Source organism: Lates calcarifer, linkage group LG7_2, assembly GCF_001640805.2.
Source record: "Lates calcarifer isolate ASB-BC8 linkage group LG7_2, TLL_Latcal_v3, whole genome shotgun sequence".
Classification (NCBI taxonomy): Eukaryota; Metazoa; Chordata; class Actinopteri; family Centropomidae; genus Lates; species Lates calcarifer.
Window position 1 is genome coordinate 12,638,491 of NC_066854.1, and position 20,738 is coordinate 12,659,228.

The following is a 20,738-nucleotide window of genomic DNA, read 5'->3' on the forward strand; positions in this document are numbered from 1 at the left end:
CTGGTCCTTTATAAATAGAGGGGAAAGTCATTTGAGAGAAAAGGTGTGAAAAAGCAGTGGGAACAAACCAGTGCTGCTCAAACCCTACCTGTCCTGTGATTCCATCACAACCCAGATAATATATTTAAAAATGCTTTATTTCTAAATTTTAAATATTGCCTCACATCATAAATTATCAAAAAGGGTCAATTGCAGCTTACAGTTGAGGCTCTGCATTACAACATACAGCATTTCATGAAAGCATGATGCAGAGTAGCTCAGATAAAAGCTGTGAAGTGAAGCCGAGTGTGTATCACCTTCTTAAATCCAGCTGGATAGTCTTCTGCAGACTGGCTATGCTGGCGTCCAGAGCGGCCAGGCCGTCTCTGAACGCTGCCTCGTCTCTGGTGTCAAAGGTCGACCCTGACCTCATGCTCCAGTCAGACCACACAGACTCCACCTCGCACTGGGACAGCGTGGAGTTCAGCAGACGCCCACGCTCCTTCTCCGGCTGCTGCTGGGCTTCATCTAAACGACGCAACTGACCAAGATGAGAGTTCTGGTGGCGGGTCTCTGCAGGTTTGTCACCTTGTCTGACATCAGTGTGTAGTACTGTGTCTCTGAGGTGGACAGAGGTCAGTTTCTTTTGATCCAGTGTGGGTCCTTCTCTCTCTGCAGCCACACGCTGAGTGTGTGTGGGATCCAGTTTGCTGAGAGACCTCAGGTACTGGGCGATGCGTTCAGCAGGGGGCTCGGCTGGATGCTGTCTGTGCTCGGGTGGTTTTTTCGGTGGAGACCCTGACACTGAGCTGTCGACAACTGTGGCACAATCTGATGAATCCTGACTCTGAAGGATCCTGAAACAGGCAGAACACTGTAGCACCATCATTCTGGATAAGAGAGAACACCAGCACCAACCCCAGACATGCACCCAGGTCTACCTGTTTAGGTTTTCTATATCCTCCAGTCTCTGTTGGGCAAGTGATCCCAACTCACTCTTCTCCCTGCTCAGCATCCACCAACCTGCTTTTAGTTGCTTCCAATTCTGCACACACATACATAATGTATCACTACAGGAAGTCTGTCAGCAGCGACGGAACTGGTAGTATCACCATATGTGTCAGCTGAAAATAACGACAAAAAGTCAAAGATATTTTTGAGGTCCAGAGTCTCCATTACAGCGTCTCTGCCCCTGGAGCATAAATTTAGACTCTACTTCACTTAACCCTTTCATGCATGAATTATGAAATCCTAAATCTGGATTATTTCTAGTGTTTTATTCTTTAGGCATGAAGAACATTTTGGACTTTTAAAAAAAAAAAAAAACAAAACATTTTAATCTAGTGACAGATGATTAATTGTAATTTCCTCCTAATATAAAATCAATACTTACAAATTTTATTGATAATGTTATTACTCCTTAGATGTTACCATTTTTTTTTACCTGCAGGGGTCTCCTTCTACAGAAGGATTGGCAAGAGCTGCTCAGCATTGCTGGCCATCTGTCGGCCATCTTGGTTTCAAGAAATTTGTGTTTGTGTCGACTTACATCAACTGGCCAGTGGGTGGAAGTGTATGGAACAACACTCTACTGTCCAATGTGGTGGCTGAGGTGGCTTTACCATCAAAACCCATGCATATACAAGAAAATAGCTTTTTTTAGAATACATTATTTTAAAGAGTTAATATCCATTACAAGTCCAAACACTATATCATAGTTAACTCAAACTGAATGCATTTTGTATTCTGTATCTCTCAGTTGTTTATATTGATTACTGATTGTTCAGTTACTTTACATGAATTTAAAATGTATTGTCATGTTTGATGTCATGTCGTCATCTGTAAAATATATCAGTAGACATTTTCATCACAATTCTGTGTTAACTAAAGTGAAGGAACCCTTATAAAATGTTAGTTTATATCACAGATTTATGCTAAAATGCTATGCTAAACTTACTAATTATTATAAATACTGGTACATCTGTGTGTTGTATTATATGCTGTATGATCATCACACAGTAGATGACAGATCTCAGTATGTTTGAACCTGTCTTGAGAAGAGCGTTCTCAGCCTCTCTGCCTCTCAGCTGGCTCTGTGTGTCCTGAAGGGCTTTCCGCAGTTCTGTGAAGTCTTCCTGGAGTTCCTGCAGTCGCGACTGAGCAGTGGTGAGCTCCTCCTGCAGAGTCATCACTGTGGAGACACGTGATTCAGATTATTCACATCCCTTTATTTTAATATGTGAACTTGACAGAGTAATACACACAGACACACACACTTTACCCTCTGAGTTACTGAGTGTCTCCATGGTCCTCTGCCTCTCTGCTTTCTCCTTCTCCTGTAACTGCTGGCTCAGAATCCTCACCTGCCTGACACACACACACACACACACACACATCAGTAAGTTGGGATCCATGTGTAAAACCTGAAATGTGTGTGTGAGTGTGTGTGTGAACCTGCTGCTGTTACCTGTGCAGCTCAGTGTTCTGGCTGTGGAGGGATGAGGGGTCTGGAACACCGTCAGTCTGGATGTTTGAGCTCCCAGCATTCATCAGTGGTGAAGACACCGTCTGCTCCAGATGACTGAGCAACTTCTCTGCTACACTACCTGCACACACACACACAAACAGACACACACAGTGGATTTTAGGGGTTTTACTGGTTTATATCTCATAGTACAGGGTGTGTGCAGCACAGTGAGCACTGTACCTTGTCCAGCGATCAGGGCCCGGAGTTCCCCCAGCAGATACTGAACAGTCCTCGCTCTCGCTTCTGTCTCTGCACTGCAGTTTTCCCTGCTGAGTGTGTCCTGAGGGATTTTCTCAGCCTGTCCAGGCACCACATGCATGTTTGACATCTTCATGGCGCAGGTGTGTATATGTGAGAGTGTGTGTCTGACAGCTGTGTGTGTGTCTGCGGCAGTGCTTTGGGTATTAGTGTCTCTCACAGGCACACACTCGTCCTCGTCTTCTCGGACACAGTCTGGTTTAGAGTGTGTGTGCGGAGCCTCAGAGGCAGACAGCCGGCCTGAGTGAGAAGACGACTGGAGGACAGACCGGAGTGGATGGACGGAGGTCGACGGCTGGGGTAAGGAGGCGGGGGTCTGAGTGTGGAGTGGAGAGACGGAGGTCTGGGACGGAGGTCTGGGTGGAGGGGCGGCGGGGGAGAGGTGCTGACGCGTTTGGCCGAGTGAGGGAGATGAGTGAGACTGCAGCAGGGGGTGAGGTTGCCTCTGAGGTGGATGCAGCTTCACTCCTGAGTGTGCAGGTGGAGCAGTGAACTGACGTGTTCTTGGAGTTGTGCTGCCTGGTCCACGCTGGCATGACTGAGAATTCTTCTGGACTGGAAGGAAGATGTGGTAACATTAAGCAGATTTTATTAGAGGACTGAGTCATCACCACTGTTTGTGCTGCAACTACAGTACATATGCCTGTAACATTTTCTGCTGCACCCACCTTCTCCTACAACCTCTGTATCAAGCCAGCCTGCAAGTCTGGACTTTATTCTTGACTGAATTTCTCTGTAAATTCTACAGATATGAAAATGATGTCTGCTCATTTGTAAGAATCATAAATACATTTAATATAATCCATGGCTGGGGCTCATAAATAGCATACAGAGAACTCGCTTTGAGCTTAGGTGCAACCTTAATTCCAGTCAGTAAGTAGTCAGTAAGGCAGTTGGTTTAACAAAAGCAGCCTGTAATTAAAGTTGAATGAATATCTCACACAACATTGCAACTCATATGAAATGTTATATAAATATTAATTATGACGCTGGGCCTTAACCAGCCCAGTAAGGTACATTCATATTTCATGGCAGTACAATAATGCACAATAATGTGTGCATTCACTGTAGCACTTCTGTGCAAGAGTATAACAGATTTAATTCACTCACATTTTGATTTTAATTATTGCTTTGGTTCCAGATGTCACTCTGCTGCTGAGTTTGAGAAGCCAACACTTTGATTCTTTTTTCAGCACAAAAAGCTTCAAGAGGCTTCACCTGCCTATCACTAGTTAACTGGTAATATGATGGACACCTTTCTTCTCTAAAGGAAATAAGTCAGAGACTTTGTCTCATCCTTAACATTTTGCAGTTGTGTGTGATTCATTGTCCCCCTTCTCACAATATCAAGTCAACTAAACGCACACCTACCAGTCTTTTTTGGTAGTTTCTTGAGGGTCTTCTTCCCCAGTGAGGTGGATGGTCTTGATTTGGCTGCTCCACCTGTCACTGCTCTGGGAGGGCTTGGCGAGGCTTTTACACACAAACATAAACACAACTTTATGTCATTATGACAGAACAGGATTTTGTGTCATCAGATAAATCATTCAAGACAGTCCCAGTAAAGATGGGAGCTGGTCTGATTCTCAAATACATGCAAGATATAAATCTGAGAAGAGTAGCAAATCATCAGAACAGAGAAGCTGCAGCTAGAGGACAGCTGGTGTGATGGTTGAATGCTGTCTGACCTGCTTTTTCTGCCTGAAGGATGCCACTGAGCAAGGCAGCACAGCGGTCCAGACCCTTATGGAGATTAGTGACCTGAAAAGGACAGAACACAGCTGTGAGCGTTAGAGGGTGACACAGGGGTGGATTTTCATTCCTATCCCATCCCACTCCCACAAAAACAATCCTGGCCCGTCCCAATCCCACACTGTAGACAAATTGTGTTGCCGTGATTTTCAATACTAGAACTCAATGTCTTCTGTGTTGACTGTTCATTACCTGGTTCTCTGAGTCCGTGGAGTACAGAGAATAGGCCGGCTCAGGGCAGGCTGACGGGACCGGATCTGGAGTCACTCTGACAACCATGAGTTAGAGGAACACAGCACAAGAGTTAGGGATGTGCTAACAGGAATATACAGTGTGTATGATGAGTATGTATGGGAAAATGTTTAAAAAAAAAGACAGAAAAGCCAGAATACTCACTGTCTTTTGGCCTGCTGCCCTTTCCCTCCACCTGTCAGCCTCCCTGATGTCACCACCTGCCAGTCACAACCAACACACCACAGTCAAACAGGCCATTCTTCAGACTTGTCAGTAGCCAGTTCATTACATTATTGGAGCAAATGTAATGTTTATGCATTAGGTTATGTTAATATTATCTTCATTTAACCATGTTCATTATGCTGAGAGATTTTGCATTAACACTAGCATTATTTTTCTCTTACATGTATGATAAAATGCTGAATAAAACAAAGAACATTAACATAATGACATGTGACATTAACAGCTAATAATGTGTCTCGTGCCCACGTAAACAAGTGTCATTCACTCAAACGAGTTGAAAATTTCTCCTTATGTTTTTGTTAAGTAACTCTCTCATAATACAACACTGACAAACAGACAGTTAGCTGTCGTTGTTATATAACAACACTGAGTAAAGTTTGACATTTGTGAGTCTTACCTTGTGTTTAGCTGTTGCTTTCATGGCTTCACCGACACAACTCCGCCGAGGTTGAAACTTTAGCCTGCTAGCTTAAACCGTCTTCTCCTGTGCTGTCAAACAGAGCAGACTGTCTGGTTCGGTTTTTAGGTTTTAAGCGTTTTCTCCGTGTCTGGTTTTACTCTATTTCTACAGGTTCCGGTTGCAACACAAATTTCAAACATGTAGCTGACCAATCAACTGGTCCTGTTAGAATGACGTGAGCGGAGCTACAGGACCAGGAAGGAGTTGTTCCACTGACTTATTAGCTCTCAGTACAGAACCTCTTTATTAACAGTGGCAGGTCTGTTTATCGGGATACTGGAACGTTGATTAGAGATAGTTCAACTGGTTGACTACGTTTGATATCTGGATTTCATTGGTCCAGCGTTACTACCACAGTACGCATGCGCTCCGCTGGCCGTTGCTATGGAGACGGTGTAAACCGGAGTTTAAATATTCAGTGATTTCTTTTTTCTTTTCGTTGTTGTTCAGTAAAGACTAAACCTGTAGGCAGATATACCACAGTGTAAACATCTAACATACGTTAATTAGTTAATTAATCAAATAGTTTAGCAATTAAAAAATACAATTCTGATAAGCAGTTCATCTTTCAAGCAGCAGCTGCAGTCCTGAGATGGAATAACCACCTGTGACTTATTTCACTCAGAAAAACTGAAGTGATTTGATAAAACTCAATGTCCCAGTATGACAAACTGTGATTAGTCAAATAATGTCGACCCAGATGATATGGAGTGAACCTGGGGACCCTGTGCAGGTGGCACTTAGCTTGGTTGACTGATTGATCTGATTGAGTGATGCTGCCACAGTAACGGCTCTGACTTCCTATCAGCACAAGTAAGAGTTTTCTGTTTGTAATCAATACAAACAAAGAAACTGTCATAGTACGAGTCTTGAGGATGAGGCAGCTCAGGAGAGGATTTTTTATTATTATAAAAAGACCGGAGTTTGTCTCTGCCGAGTACAGAACTGCACAGGTATTATAGTGCATAAAACTACATAGTGCAAATATTTGATTATCAAGCCTCTCCCGTTCTGCTATTATCCACCAATGAGACTCGTTCCCATCTCCTGTTCATCAATCTAATATTGCATTAAACTCTGGGAAAAACAAGATATCTGCATAACAATACAACAGTAACAGCTGGGGCTCTCCAAGAAGAGTTTTGCCTGATTTTGGCACACAGAGAGGAAAAGGCTTTTGACATTACCAAGAACTCACCATCCTCCATCATGTTTCCAGACTATTGACATATTATTTAAAATCAGAACTTAATCACAATTTTCTGCTTTGACTTCTACCAAAAACACAGTTTAAAAAGCCAAGTCCTTCCCAGCAGAAACCTGGGTCATATTTGTTTAAAAATCTTGAATCAATATGGCTGATTGGAGATCAGACCACATGGGAACACATTATTACTTCACATGATAAGCTGTAAGATAAAAAAAAAAAGTTTTCCCTGATGTGTTTTCTTGGTCTCGCCAACACCTCCTCACTCACAGTCTTAGAGTGATTATATAAGAGTTTTAAAAATTGGTTCCTGCTCTGACATCTTAATTTAAAGGTTCCTTAAATTCTTCCAATTTGAGAAATTGCCTTGTAAAAAAAAGTTTTAGAGTTCGTCATCATCTCTGCTGTCGCAAGATACCAGGCCCGGAGGTGTCCGCACGAGGAGCTTCGACTGCTGTCAGAATTCTAACCTCTTGGTCGGTCACATGGTGGTGTCCTCGCTTTCTCCCTGACTTTCTAAGCCAATAAATGACCCCGATGAGGAGGAGGAGGAGGAAGAACTGACAGCCGCACACCGCCCAGAGGATGGTCATCACTGAAGAGAGAGAGATAAAAGAAAGCAAAGGACAAGAAAAAGCAAGGAGCAAGGATGAATGGAAGAAACTGATGAGCTGTGGAACAATGTGTGTGTGTATGTGAAAATCTCACTTTTATTATTCCCTTCAGAGGGCAGCTGACACTCTTTGTGCCGGTCGTCTGAAATAGAGAGCTTTGTGATTCTCACAAAGTCCTCCAGGGGGCAGTCAAGGGAGCAGCCCGGTAACTGCAGTGGGTACGGATCCACTTTGCTGTCGTTCCGGTAAAACATGGACACTGAAGCAGAGCTGGAGGCAGAGAGAGGAGGGAGACGTCATGTTTATAATCCACGTTTGACAAGATGTCAAAGTCTAATGTCCACCATCACAAATAATTTTAAATTTCAAATTAAAAGTCTATACTTTTTTGTCATTTTCTTTCTTCTTTCTGGTATTAACTCCTTAATATTGCATTGAGTGTATGTGCGTCAGTATTATACTTGAGTAGGTGTCTACAGTGTACTGACTGTGTGTGTGTGTTTTACCTGTTGTCATCCCTGTACAGCTCAAATATCTGACAGGAGGCATATGGTGGCTGCCTTCCATTGAACACATTCAAACTTGCCTGAAGAGCAGCTATACTGGTGTCATGCTGTGAATCAGGCACGAACACACACACACACACACACACACACACACACACACACACACACACACATTACATAAAAAGGTCAATACCACTCTCATATCTGTGAAGTGACATTAAGCTAACCACAAACACTGGAAAAAGGGGTAAGTCTTACCCCTGACAACATCATCATTTTGAGCTGCTGTTTTGGGTCTGGGACGGCCATCTTGGAAAGATTCTTCACTATTTCACCCAACAGGATACCTGAAAAACAAAGAGCAGTTCTTATCTCCCAGTTTGATCCTGTATTTATAGGATAATTCTGATGATATTATATAGTTTTCATATTGTTCATGAAAACACCTCAACCAAAAATGAACTGAGGCTATTAATAAGTGTTGTGTCTGTATCAAAGCCTGACAAAATGTGGACTAATCCGCTGCTGAAAATAGTCCCCAGCAAATACACTATTTCCTCCTTTATATAAAAGAATCTTTGTATTTGTGAGTCATTAAAATTCAACTGCAAAGTAATAATCTGAGAACAGGTTGTTGCTGCTACTAACACACACATACCTCCCTGCACCCGGCTCTTTTCTTGTTGTTTGTAGTACCCAAATGTGACCTGTGAAAATCAGACATCAAACTATACTTACAATACTTTCAACTCCAAAATAGCATTTAGACCATCACGAGACACCAAATAAATAAATAAAAGCTAAAATGCTTGTTGCTGCTTTTACCTGAAATGCAAAGTCGATGAGCTCTCTGAGCCTCTCCATCACATCAGGAGTCACCCAGTCAGGAGCTGTCTTGTTGTGAAGGGACTGGAGACACACACACACACCATGAAAAAGAGACAACTAAGACAGCATGAGTAACAAACCAGATGCAAGTACATCTCATAAAGCTTTATGTTTAAATGACTACTTCACATGTTTCTGGGTCCACTGAACAGTTTTCATCCAAAGATGAGGTCACACCAGAGGATGTTTTGAACAATGTATGTGTGTGTGTGTGTGTGTGTGTGTTCTCACCTCACAGTAGGAGTGTGTCATACACAGTCCAGGCTGACATCACATTGATATTATCCAGTCCTGTTTTACTCCTCACCAGCTCTATGATGTCCTGAAGAGAGGAACACAATAACCTCTGCAACCATATACTCAACACAAGTTTTTATTGGCACAGCATTTCACTCGTTTCTTCACAGTGTGTGTGTGTGTTTATTGGTGATCCCACCCACTGTCTCTGTCTGACTCACCACCACATTTGTTTCAGAATAGAGATATATGTACATACAGTATACATTATGTATAACATAAAAAGACAAATTCAACATTTAACTTTTGTTTTATCATCTCTAAATGTCAGATCCTTATATCATAATGTAAATGTTGACACACTACACTGATAGAGAATATTACTCTGCCAAGTAACAGTCACATTTTAAGATATTTAGACTGGAAATATCCCATATCAGGCCAATTTTATGCTCCTTTTTATGTTATATAACTCTCCCCAGAAACATTGCCTACCAGTGGTCCTGTCATTCCCCACTACTGAAAAAAGTTAAAAATAATACTGCAGCTGTGTTATCACTTTTGCATCAAATAATATCAAGTTTAAAACAGAAGAAATCAAAGTACAGTTGGAAATGATTAAAGAAAGATGAAGTCAGTATGCGAGTGTTCTCACTGCATTAGCCTGTTTTTGCACTTTCAATTCTGCAGCACTCGTCTTATCAAGCATAACCAACACCATGTCTACAGCAGCAGAGAAGGAGCTTCCCAGCCGTAGTGTGTGGTTTCTTGGCCTGAGCAATTCTGTATGCAACTTTAATTGCAGCCGTTAGCCGTCTTAAGTCTCGCCTCTGCCCTGCCCCACCCCCATTATTGACTCACTGGTTTGTGTGTGGATGTTTTGAGTGTATGGCATTCATTGTCATTAATAAAGAATCTCATGACCTCAGTGTCCTCAATGGTAGCTACAACCCTAATTTTGTAAATATAAATGAATATAGAGAGGAGAAATAAAGAAAAGAGAGAGAAAACTGTACTTGGTAGTTAGTGGCAACATTCTTAAATTCCTGTGTGTGTTCAGTCTCTTCCAGCAGCTGTTTGTAGTGAGGGCAGTCTCTCTGAGGAAACCAGAGAAGCTAGAAAAAAGAGAGCAAGTTCAGACATAGTGCTGTGAGTCACTTTCAGCCGTTGATGATAAATATCCACTCACGTACATACCCGCTCTATACTTAAAGGCACAGTGTGTACAGGTATTGGCTGCCACTTCAGGTCGGGATTGAAGACCTGCTTGCCGCTGGGGGGGTAGAGACCTGATGGCGACAGGAGTCAGACTGATTAAGGTGAGGAGGAAGAAGTACAGGTAGACAGAAGAGAAGCAAGTGATGTTCAGACCTGCCAGGTTGGCCTGAGCGCTCATCAGGGTGCGATCGAGGTCTGAGCTGCGGACTAAGATCTGAGAACAAAGAACAGGAAGCATTGAATATGTACAGTCCAAGTCCACTGGAGAGTTTCATCATGCTCCAGGATTTACAGCACCAGTGCTAACCCTGTATAACACCAACATGGCAAAAGGCCCTTCTCCTATTGGTCACCATCAGTGTGTTAGGGTCATGTAGAGTATCCCACCTCGTGTCTGTCATAGGATTCCTTGAGGAACCCTGCGTATCGTTTCCTCAGAAACTGGCCCAGCTCAAACTGCTGCCTCATCCCCTCCTAAAAACACACGCACACACACACACACACACAGTGAGAAGAGAGTCACACATTACACCACTTAGCAAGAAAAGCCTTTATAGACCTAAATGTATTATGGAACACATAGATCCGTGTTTCTGCCCTTGTTAACTTCACTTCTCTCTCTTCGTCGCTGACTGGTTTTAATTTTATATTATGTAAATTGTTCTATATGAGCGCTTGTCTAGGATTGGTGAAATCTGACCGCCTCTGCTCCGGATTGGTCCAGCATCTCCGTGCACACACCACTCCAAGTGGCCCTGCGGGATGACATCAGCAGTATAAAACCCAGGTGAACCTGCCATTCACGGCAGCTGTGATTGGATGTGAGAAGCTCGCCTCTGTGGCTCCATACCGTTACCTTTTTGTTGTTTTATTGTTGCTTTCTGGTTGTGTAAGCAGTCCCTCTTGGTTCATTAAAAAGTTTATGATTTTGCTACAAACTTTTGACCACCTGGTTTTTAATGTTAGGACGCTGAGGTTTGAACAGTTTCCACTGTATACAGGTGCTGTGTTATAGATGTAATGGACTAGAATAGATTTTAATGAAATGAAACCATCAGTATGAGCCTATGGACAGTTGACTGGTGTGTAGCACTGCACACTATGAACTAGAAATTCAGTTTGTACTGTATTCTGCAGCTAAGATCTAAATACAATTCAATGCAATACATGATTATGGGATTGTTTTTCAATCTTAACTCATAATCTGCAATAATACATTGCTCCCACCTATGAAGCAGCTCACTTCCTCATAGAATGATGCACACATGGCTGCATGCGTGTTATGGATTCTATGGATGGAGTCAGGTCACCCTGGTTATACCTGTGTTAACTGTCCGAAGCCTTGTGGCCAGGAGACTCTCCTGGTATGGGTCAGTAGGATAGGCTGAGATGGGTGATCTGTCACCATGCCGAAACACCTGGAGGGGGGGAGAGGAGAGATGTCAGCTGACACAGAACTGAAGACACACACTGATTGTTTCATTGAGTGTCAGCAAGTAAAACTTTCACTACTACTGTTGAGGCTGTGGCTTTAACACAGGAAAATATGGATGTCTCTGTGCTATTTGAATTCTCACATCTGTGACAGATTCCTTATCTGTAAAAAAAAAAAAAAAAAAAAGGAAGAAGAAGAAGAAAGAAAAAAGGAAACTGAACCAACCCTCATATTCAAAAGAAACGGGATGCTTGTTGCCACCTACACCACCTACTTCTGTCACAGAATAATCTAAAAGAAACACAAGTTCTGCACAAGTTCTTCAACTTCATCATTACAATAATTTGCCCTAAGGCAGTCCATAGTGTTAGTGTTCCCTGCTCGCCACACTGTGTTCTCCTATGAGGCGAACAAAAAACTTTGCTGCTCAGACATCGCCATCATTATTTGCTTAAAAAAAAAGCAGCAGCAGCTCTTTCAACTGCAAGGTGAATGCAATAAAAGGAAGATATGGTGGAGGGAGTGATTCCCCTGAGTATTATATGACTCTGAGAGGAACAAAGAACCATTTAACTCTGCAGAATGCTACAAAATCTTGGCATAAAATATGTGTAATAGTAGATGATAAACTGTATCATATTGCACATCTTGCTCTGTTCTGTGCAGGGAAACATACAAGGAGACACAATAGTTTTTTCTACATGAGCCAAATCATTTTCAGTTTGCTAGCAGAGTTTATCTTATGTTTGGTGGTGTGTGTGTGTGTGTGTGTGTGCATGCAAAACACGCCTTGTCTTGTTATGTTCCAATTCAAAAGGTACACAAACGAGTTAGCTTCGTTGTTCTAACACAAAGCCAAACACAAACGAACTTCGTTAAAAAATAAAAATAAGTATAGCTAAATTACTTTTAATACGCCGAATTTACTAGAAGAACCCAAAGATTTCTGCCAGACTTGATTCGTGTTCAGGAAAAATAAACAACAAACTAAAAAATATATTGACGGCAGAAGCGTCTGTCCATCCCCAGGGAAAGGGAAGGAAGACACCGCTCAGTTCGACACAGCTCCCGCACCCTCATACCAGATAATTACTCACCACAGTCACATAGACTAACTTCTTCGCTCCTGCCGCTTTCCCGCAGGCTGATACCACCGTTATAGAAAAGAGCAGCGCAGCGGGCACCATGGCTGCATCCGAAAGCACAGTTCAGTGTAGCGGACTGTACAGTAGGCTCTTCTCCGCACAGTCTTTAAACTATTTCGGAATCTACTCGTTTTCTCTGCGCCGTTGTTGACGTCATTGCTGTCGCACAATAAAAACATGTTAGATAAACAATCCATAATAAATAGTTTCAGTTTGCAGTCTACTATTGCATCAAATGTGAGACTTCTGATATATTTCCTGCTCTAGAATGTACATTTTATTCTTATGGCTTATTTTTATTTTCTAATCTCTAAACTCCTTAATAAAGATAAATAAAGTGTAATTGTATTTGAATGTCCGTTTATGAGTTTCTTTCACTTTACCTTAATGCTTTTCCAGTATTATGTAAAAAGCTCTGACTTGCCTTGTTTGGCATCCAAAAAGGGTTCTACTGAAAAATAAAACACAGACATCAGAAACTGACAATCTCACAATTAACAGAAATTAAATATTAATTAAATATTGTTGTCCCCCTCTTATATCTTTTGTGTTAACATGTTTTTCAGTGATGAGCTGCAGATTTTTTTCATCCAATCTGCTTCACTTTTTTTATATCAGTATTTTTTCAGTGTCACTGGTCTCCGGTTTCAATTGTGTGTCAGTGTTTTGATGGTGGAGGGGGGAGGACAAGGAGCGCTGGTGGGTGGAGTGTGGTGCTCTCTACACACACAGAGACAGGGAGAGAGGAGAGGAAAAGCGAGACATGGCGCACCTGAAAACTATCTTTGACAGGTGTCAGTTCAATGTAATGTTGAGTCCTCCTCAAAATTCAAAAGTAAAAAAACTCAAGTGTTTAAAGGTTGCCTAATTTCAAAAGACAACTTGTTACTGAATCCGTGTGTAGAGGCCTGTGTCGTCAGGAGGATCAAATGGCTTTTGGAAGTTAGTCAATTCAAGCCTCACATTTAACACGTTTGACAATAAAGGCAGGTTTTGCTTTGAACGCATTTATTTAGTTTAACTGTTAGTCAGACACATAACTATGTTAAATGCAAGTGATGATTAAAAAGGAGTAAAACAAACAAACAAAAAAACTTTCCATAATGTGCTGGTCAGTGAAGATAAAGTTGACAGATTATACAAAAGTTGTTTTCCTTGCTTTAACATCTCACTTGACATTTTTACCATTGTCCAGCCTGAGACAAACTATTTTTTTCACTGAAAGAAAACCACGGTGATAAAACTCCAACAAGCTGAACACCTGAAAAGAAAAAGAACTCAGGTCAATTGTGTGTGGGTGTGCTGCTACAATAATCTCTCTATTCCCATTCTTCCTCGTCAGCTGCAGCCAGAGCAGCCGGCTGGCTCTTCATCATGTTGTCCTGAAAGGATCCTCCCTGTGGACAGAGAACGCAAAGTGAGAGCAGACAACTACAGTCACCTCACAAAGACTCCGTAAGACAGAAAAGTCCAGTCCTGTTACCTTCCTGGAGTCTGTGGAGGCAAAGTTCTTCCTGGGGGGGTTGAAGCCTGTACTGAGGCCAGAGAATGCGTGCTCCTCTAACCATGAGGGCACTACCTGCTGAGCCTGTCAATCCCAATCAACATACAGAAACTCTCAGGATGTTTACATGCACCCTAATATTTCATTATTCATTCTGTTTGCATATTCCAAATTTGGCCTTAGGCTCAGTGTGAATGTTGAGTATAAAGGTGGTGCTGTCTTAACCTTGGAGAGGACTGTGACCAAGGATCGAGCCAGCTGGACGTCAGCGTCTGGGTCGTAGAAAGACACCGCCCTCCCGACGTTACCGCAGCGGCCGGTTCTCCCAATACGGTGGACATATTCATCAATGTTGTTGGGGAGGTCAAAGTTCACCACATGCTGCACATCTGGAATATCCAGGCCACGGGCGGCGACAGAGGTGGCCACCAGGACCGGACACTTGCCGGAGCGGAAGTCTGCCAGGGCCTGCTCTCGCTCACGCTGCTCGCGGTCACTGCCGGGGAACACCACGCGTCACTCGTCTGAATTAAAACAATGTGGAAATACAAGTCCCTGAACGCAGCACTTACCCATGAATGCTGGTGGTTGGAACCTTCTCCTGGCACAGGAAAGTGGCAATAAAATCAGCCTGTCTCTTGGTTTCCACAAACACCATGGTGCGCTCCGTTCCTGCAACACCAGTCATCAACCAGCTCATGTGCTCATTAGATGTTTAGATTTTTTTCTGAACATAAAAAAATCAAGAGGCTCGAGATAGCAGCCAAACCAAAAAAAAAAAAAATTTACCTGTGGTCTTCAGGAGGTCAAGTAGCTGCTCCCTCTTGGAGAATTTGGTAACTTCAATAAATGTCTGCTCCACATCGCTGCAGGCTCCTCCCACCACACCCACAGCCAGGAACAAATAGTCAGTCTTGAGGAAGTCTGCCGCCATCCTGTAAAAACACGCTTCAACATTCATACACGCTAACCAACAACCCAGCTCACACACAGAACACTAAGTGGTTGCTGTGGTTGACAGAGGCAAAGACCTTTGGATGTCCTCAGGATAGGTGGCACTGAACATCAGAGTCTGACGGTCCTCCTTGGATGGCATTCCAGGAGAGCCCACCAGGCGCCGCATGTCAGGCTCGAAGCCCATGTCCAGCATACGGTCAGCCTCATCCAGCACCAAGTACCGCAGCTTCTGCAGCCCAACCTGGAAGCACATACACATCTAGTTACATGTTCACACCTTCAACTACAGACCGAGTCATCAGAATAACTAAAAAAACACCTGAATTCATTTACCTTTCCTCTTCCAATCATATCCAACAGTCTCCCTGGTGTTCCACACAGCACATTGCAGCCCCTTGATATTTCCCTTATTTGGTATCCAGTGCTGACTCCACCATAAACAACCACCGGACGCACACACGTCCTACAACATTCAAAGGAAACCAAGATTAGAAGCCAGGAGAATGTGCATCATCCAGAAGGCTAAAGTCTAAAACATACCCGAAAGCAAACTTCCTGGCCTCTAGGTAAATCTGATTGATGAGCTCCCTGGTTGGGGCCACAATGATGGCCTCAGGCTCCTGCAGCTCACTGAAGCGACTGGCTGCCACACCGTCCGCCATCAGCTGCTGCAGAATGGGGAGAAGGAACGCAGCCTGGAGGAAGGAAGACACATTTAAACTCTGTCCCCATGCAAACTCATGGGTCGGGTGTAGGGCTGGGTACCAAACTTCAGTTTTTTTTATGGCACCGACCAAAATACAACCCAGTATCAAAAGACACTTTGTTTTTGTGCTACCAATACATGATCAAAAATGTGGTGTCTACCTTTTCAGGCAAGATTGATGCCAATAAATGTCCAGCATGATGCAATATTGTGCATAAAAAGGACATTGTTGCTAAGGCAACACAACCAATTTGATGAAGCATTTGAATGTGTATGGATTCAATTTACAAGCAGAAAGTTAAAGCTACTTAGTCTGCAGCAGTGAGCATCAGACACCGACTTGTCACTTGTTCTTTTGCACTGAAAATTATCTGTTGTATTAATTATGTTAGAAAACTGCTTGCTGAGTGGAAAAATGCCAAAGCTGAAAAAAAAAAATTGTAACATATGTAATTTTCTTTGTTAGAATTGATTTGATAAAACTGGTATCGAAAAAGTCAAGGTATCAGTATCAGTACCGGTATCGAAAATTTTTGAACAATACCCAGCCCTAGTCCGGTGTTGATTTTTTTTTCTCTCATCTCACCGTTTTACCAGATCCAGTCTGGGCACAGGCCATGAGATCTCTGCCGGCAGAGATGATCGGGATGCCATGCTTCTGCACAGGGGTCGGCTTCACGTAACCAGACTTGCTGACGTTTTTTCTCAGGGATTCGCACAACATTGCCTCATCAAAAGTCTGAAGGCAACAGATAAAACAGACACAAGCTTTAGGGGAATTAAAGACGGGGAAGGGTAAACACTTTGAGTGCTATGGTTTGACATTCTTAAGTTGTTAGCTGACTGACGTATCACCATCTACAGAAGCCACAGACTGAGCAGTCTGCTGTTATGTCAACAAATATGAACTATCCCTTTAAAGCCACAAAACTCTTTATTTGCATTTTAACTGCTCAAATCCTTGTGTAGATCTACAGAGAAATTACTATTTAAGCTTCTAGTTAATTATTTTCATCCAACTTTAATTAAATGATCACTCATCATCTTTATAAGATATAAAATGGCCACTAATCAAACCATCTTTTAAAATGTCAGCTATGACGTTACGACACAAAAGAACAGCAGGAAATCTTAAAACATAAGAGACTAGTAACCAACAGCTGTTTATCAACTCATTCTTGAATCAAATGATTGTTTCAGCTCTTCTTACCATGAGTGCCTCTGGTGGATTGGTTCCACTGACATCAACCATAATGTCGTCATACTTATCAAAGTTAATGCCTGTCTCGTAGTGGGCAAACACGGCGTCTTCGTCTTCAGGTAGGGTTGGTGGAATGTATGTGATCTTTGGTCCTGTGGGTTGAAACAACATTTTTTTTTAGGTGGTGCAGGAGTGGAACGAACTCACTCATACTGTGGGACTGCTGAAAATATTTACAAAGAAAAATTCAATTAACTCACTGTCACCCTCACTTGCATCATTCCCTGGATCTTTATCTTCCCCTGTATCACATCCACATATCAAGTACATTAATGCAACGTTTAAAACCTAAACTGAATGGCTGAATGGTTTGGTAAATGTTCAAAACAACTATTGCAACCTTGAGCAAAGACCTGTTCATCTTTTCCTCTGTAACCTGCAATGACACAAGACACTTAACAACCACTGACATGAAATAAATCACTCTTTCATAATGTTTGATGATTGTTCCCATACCTCCTCCAAAGCCTCCTCTGCCACCCCGCTCACCACCTACAGCACATTATCAACCATTAATCATCTGCTCTTCACGTGTCAAATTAAGACTGGATTTGAATCTTTGAAAACAAACAGTTGTCCCGCTTCACTATAACAGGACAGAATCAAATACCTTGTCTGAAACCTCGACCTCCTCTGCTGCCTCTTCCTCCTCGGCTTCCTCCTCTAAACCCTATTCACAACACAGTGGATGAGATGACTTACAAATTCAGGTCTAAAACTATCAACCTACAAACAGAACCTGCATCTGTGCACCTGTGTGCGTGGAAATAAGGAAAAAAAAAACACCCACCATTTTCACACACTCCATCGTCATCTCCTGTCAAACCAAGGCAGTTCACATAGAGTCAGCTGACATGTCTTTAGGTTAGATGAACTCAGAATTTACCTGATTCCAGATGCCTCAAAGCCAAGCATAACAAATCATTACCAGTGAATTCACTCGGATCCGTTCTGCAAAATCCTCTGCCACGCCCTGATAAAATAAATGATTTCATTAATGTAGTTCAAAGAGTTGACATCATCTACCAATGCACTTTTGCTCTTCACATTATTCAGATGATTTAATGGGAAATTTACTAATGGTTCTGGAAGCCTACACATGCCTTAAGCTTGCCTCTGTCTCATCTAGGATGTTTCCTGTAAAGTCTGTGGTTTGAAAAGTTTCTATGAATGAGTGTGTGTTGCAATCCTCTGCAACTACAACCTGACTCCAGTTGACTTCTTAAACCTTTTAAAGCCATCTTTCGAGCCTACAAGTGTTTGATATTAAAAGCTGGTTTACAGGGGAGTTTACCTTCAAGTCTAAAACCACTGTGGTCAAGACAGAAAACACTGGCAATAAATGTCCTGTTAGTGTGGGTGGGTGAGTCATGTCTCACCTCGACCGCCTCTATCTCTGAAACCACCTCTTTCCCCTCCTGTATTGTTCCAGCTGTCTGCATATGTGAAGAACAAATTGGAGGGTCAGTAGCATTAAGGACAATGCAAGCGTTAACTGTAATACTGCCAGTACTTACCATTCCCATTCTCATCACCTACAACACAAAGGTCAAAGCAGCAAGGTTAGTTTCCTTCTACAATGCCAGTGGAGGTCAAGTGGACTTAATGCCTGGGTACCGCTCTTTAATAATACAAGATGAACATGCACCTGAGAATGAGCTTGTAAATCCCCCTCGTCTGCCTTTGCCTCTTCCACCGCGACCTTGAGAGAAATAGAAAAACATTCTTCATCATTATCAGTGTGTTCTACAGCAGAAATAACCACTGCTTGTCCTGTCTACTCTTACCCCCTCCAAATTCACCACCACCAGCGTTCCATGAGTCTCCTTGTGTGACTGAAAACAAGGTGTTCATTTCAATCAATGCTGCATGTTAAATATTGATGTACAAACACTACTGCAATTTAAAATCTAGTCAAATTAACATTAAATAATCTACATACAGAGGAGTGGAAGTACCTTCATTTGAGGTGTGGCTGGTTAGTGTAATAGCACTGGTAGCAGTTGCCTGTAATCATGGGTAAATGTAAAACTGGTGTTCACTGTCTGGCTCCATGACAGGAACAACAAAGCTGGACATAATTAACAAACTACTTCTCATTGGTGTTATATCTTTAAAGTAGCTTACCTCTTCATCCCAATCATCCATATCTGTTTACCTGAAAGATTTATAAAGACAAGACTACACTCAGATGCTAGGACTGTATTACAATAGCTTTACTTGCTTATGTTAACACACAAAGTTTGACAGATTGGTTATATTAATCTTATCCAAGCAAATTGGCTAAAACAAATGAATGCATATTAAATGATTACACAGTTGTGCAGATAAAACCATCTAATGGAATATCAATTATTTAGTAAATGTAGAATGTCTTTGTTTAATCAACATCCTCTCAATCCCTAGCAGTAAACTTGACCTTTCCAAACATTTCCGCACCCGGTGTGTCGGACAACCACGTGACTCGCGCATGCAAGGTTAACTAGCAGGCGCGTGCCCTTTTCAAGCTAATGTTAAGCTAACCTAAGCCAACACTAGTTTAGTTTAAGTTTAAACTGAGAGCGGAAGGAACTCATATTTATTATATATATTCCATTATATATATATTCCATTTGTGTTTTTTTCCCCATAAAAAGAATATCAACCCAGTGCAAACAACTTTATCGAAGTAAACTACGTGTAGCTAACACCAACGCTACCAGTCCTTTGTTAGCGAGGTGGCTAATACCGATAGACAATAGGAGAGCGGGACGGGTCACTGTCGCTTGATTTGTCCGCATATAGCATATATACCAAGATAACTAAGATAATATAACCAACCAAGACTTGAAGGTGACGGCCACGTACGAAATTGTATACATAACAGGCGCTGACAAAATTAGCTCAATATACGTCAACAGCCAGGCAGAATAAAATATGTATTATTAATATGGGTTTTGTTATCTAACAATGTTTTACCAACTCGTGTAATAAAGTCTACATCTAACTTATGCATAACCATACTTTACCAAATTCTTCCCAGGTAGAACTAAACGGTTGTTCTCGTCGCGGTGCAGCTCTGCTCTCCGTCAGGGGTCATGCGTAGTGCGGGCACAGCGGACAGTTAGCGAGGGTTGCCAGTTCCGCCGCTTTCCCGCCTAAAGGGACTATTTTCAAAATACAACAAAAGGTGAATTAAGCTGAAAAATAATAACCTGTGATGTCAGAGGTTTGAATATCTAATATGTAAATGGCGTCTGCCGAAAAAAGACTACAGTTTTCTGTATCAGTTTATTAGGAATTAAATTAATTAACTTCATTTACTATTGTGGAGCTCTTCCGTTATTCCTGCTCTCTGCCTAGCTTTGTCACTGTGTCATAAAGCCCATCATCTGTACAAATTATGTGTGTCACTTGTCATAACATAGATATTTTGGTCTAATCTTACCCTATTGAACAAATCCAGTAACTTATCCCCCACTTTAAAAACAGCACTAGGTCAAATGTGCCCACTTTGCCTGTCTCATTGCCTGACTTACTATGTCCTGAGCTTGTTTGTACTTTATCTTGCACCCTATTTCTATTTTTCACCCCTTCTTTACATTTATCATCCCGCTGTGCGTCACTG

At 42.1% G+C, this 20,738-nt stretch overlaps 2 protein-coding genes and 1 pseudogene across 3 annotated transcripts; all 3 read right to left on the reverse strand.

Moving 5' to 3' along the window:
* Nucleotides 1-119: 119 nt before the first annotated feature.
* ccdc14 (coiled-coil domain containing 14) lies at nucleotides 120-5,577 on the reverse strand. The gene is made up of 12 exons (XM_051066125.1): nucleotides 5,391-5,577; nucleotides 4,913-4,968; nucleotides 4,709-4,784; nucleotides 4,453-4,525; nucleotides 4,136-4,237; nucleotides 2,687-3,319; nucleotides 2,447-2,585; nucleotides 2,261-2,346; nucleotides 1,915-2,170; nucleotides 1,602-1,632; nucleotides 921-1,060; nucleotides 120-836 (listed from the first exon to the last, which is right to left on the reverse strand). The coding sequence occupies exons 1-12, from the start codon at nucleotides 5,412-5,414 to the stop codon at nucleotides 293-295; spliced, it is 2,160 nt and encodes a 719-aa protein (XP_050922082.1). The 5' UTR covers nucleotides 5,415-5,577; the 3' UTR covers nucleotides 120-292.
* Nucleotides 5,578-6,322: 745 nt separating this feature from the next.
* Nucleotides 6,323-12,845, reverse strand: LOC108902543 (lysosomal acid phosphatase-like; annotated as a pseudogene).
* Nucleotides 12,846-13,700: 855 nt separating this feature from the next.
* On the reverse strand, nucleotides 13,701-20,667 carry ddx4 (DEAD (Asp-Glu-Ala-Asp) box polypeptide 4). Of its 2 annotated transcripts, none has more exons than XM_051066068.1 (24): nucleotides 20,559-20,667; nucleotides 20,140-20,277; nucleotides 19,259-19,289; nucleotides 19,090-19,138; nucleotides 18,919-18,966; nucleotides 18,780-18,833; nucleotides 18,649-18,666; nucleotides 18,511-18,567; nucleotides 18,060-18,104; nucleotides 17,922-17,948; nucleotides 17,742-17,801; nucleotides 17,588-17,623; nucleotides 17,472-17,525; nucleotides 17,332-17,373; nucleotides 17,081-17,223; nucleotides 16,457-16,609; nucleotides 15,705-15,859; nucleotides 15,498-15,627; nucleotides 15,239-15,405; nucleotides 14,997-15,142; nucleotides 14,780-14,879; nucleotides 14,433-14,703; nucleotides 14,187-14,291; nucleotides 13,701-14,100 (listed from the first exon to the last, which is right to left on the reverse strand). In XM_051066068.1, exons 3-24 carry the CDS (start codon nucleotides 19,277-19,279, stop codon nucleotides 14,023-14,025), a joined length of 1,959 nt encoding a protein of 652 aa, XP_050922025.1. In that variant the 5' UTR covers nucleotides 19,280-19,289; nucleotides 20,140-20,277; nucleotides 20,559-20,667; the 3' UTR covers nucleotides 13,701-14,022. The 2 variants fall into 2 exon arrangements, with proteins under 2 accessions (XP_050922025.1, XP_018559975.1); XM_018704459.2 differs by having other exon boundaries at nucleotides 17,472-17,507; nucleotides 20,559-20,666.
* Nucleotides 20,668-20,738: the final 71 nt, after the last annotated feature.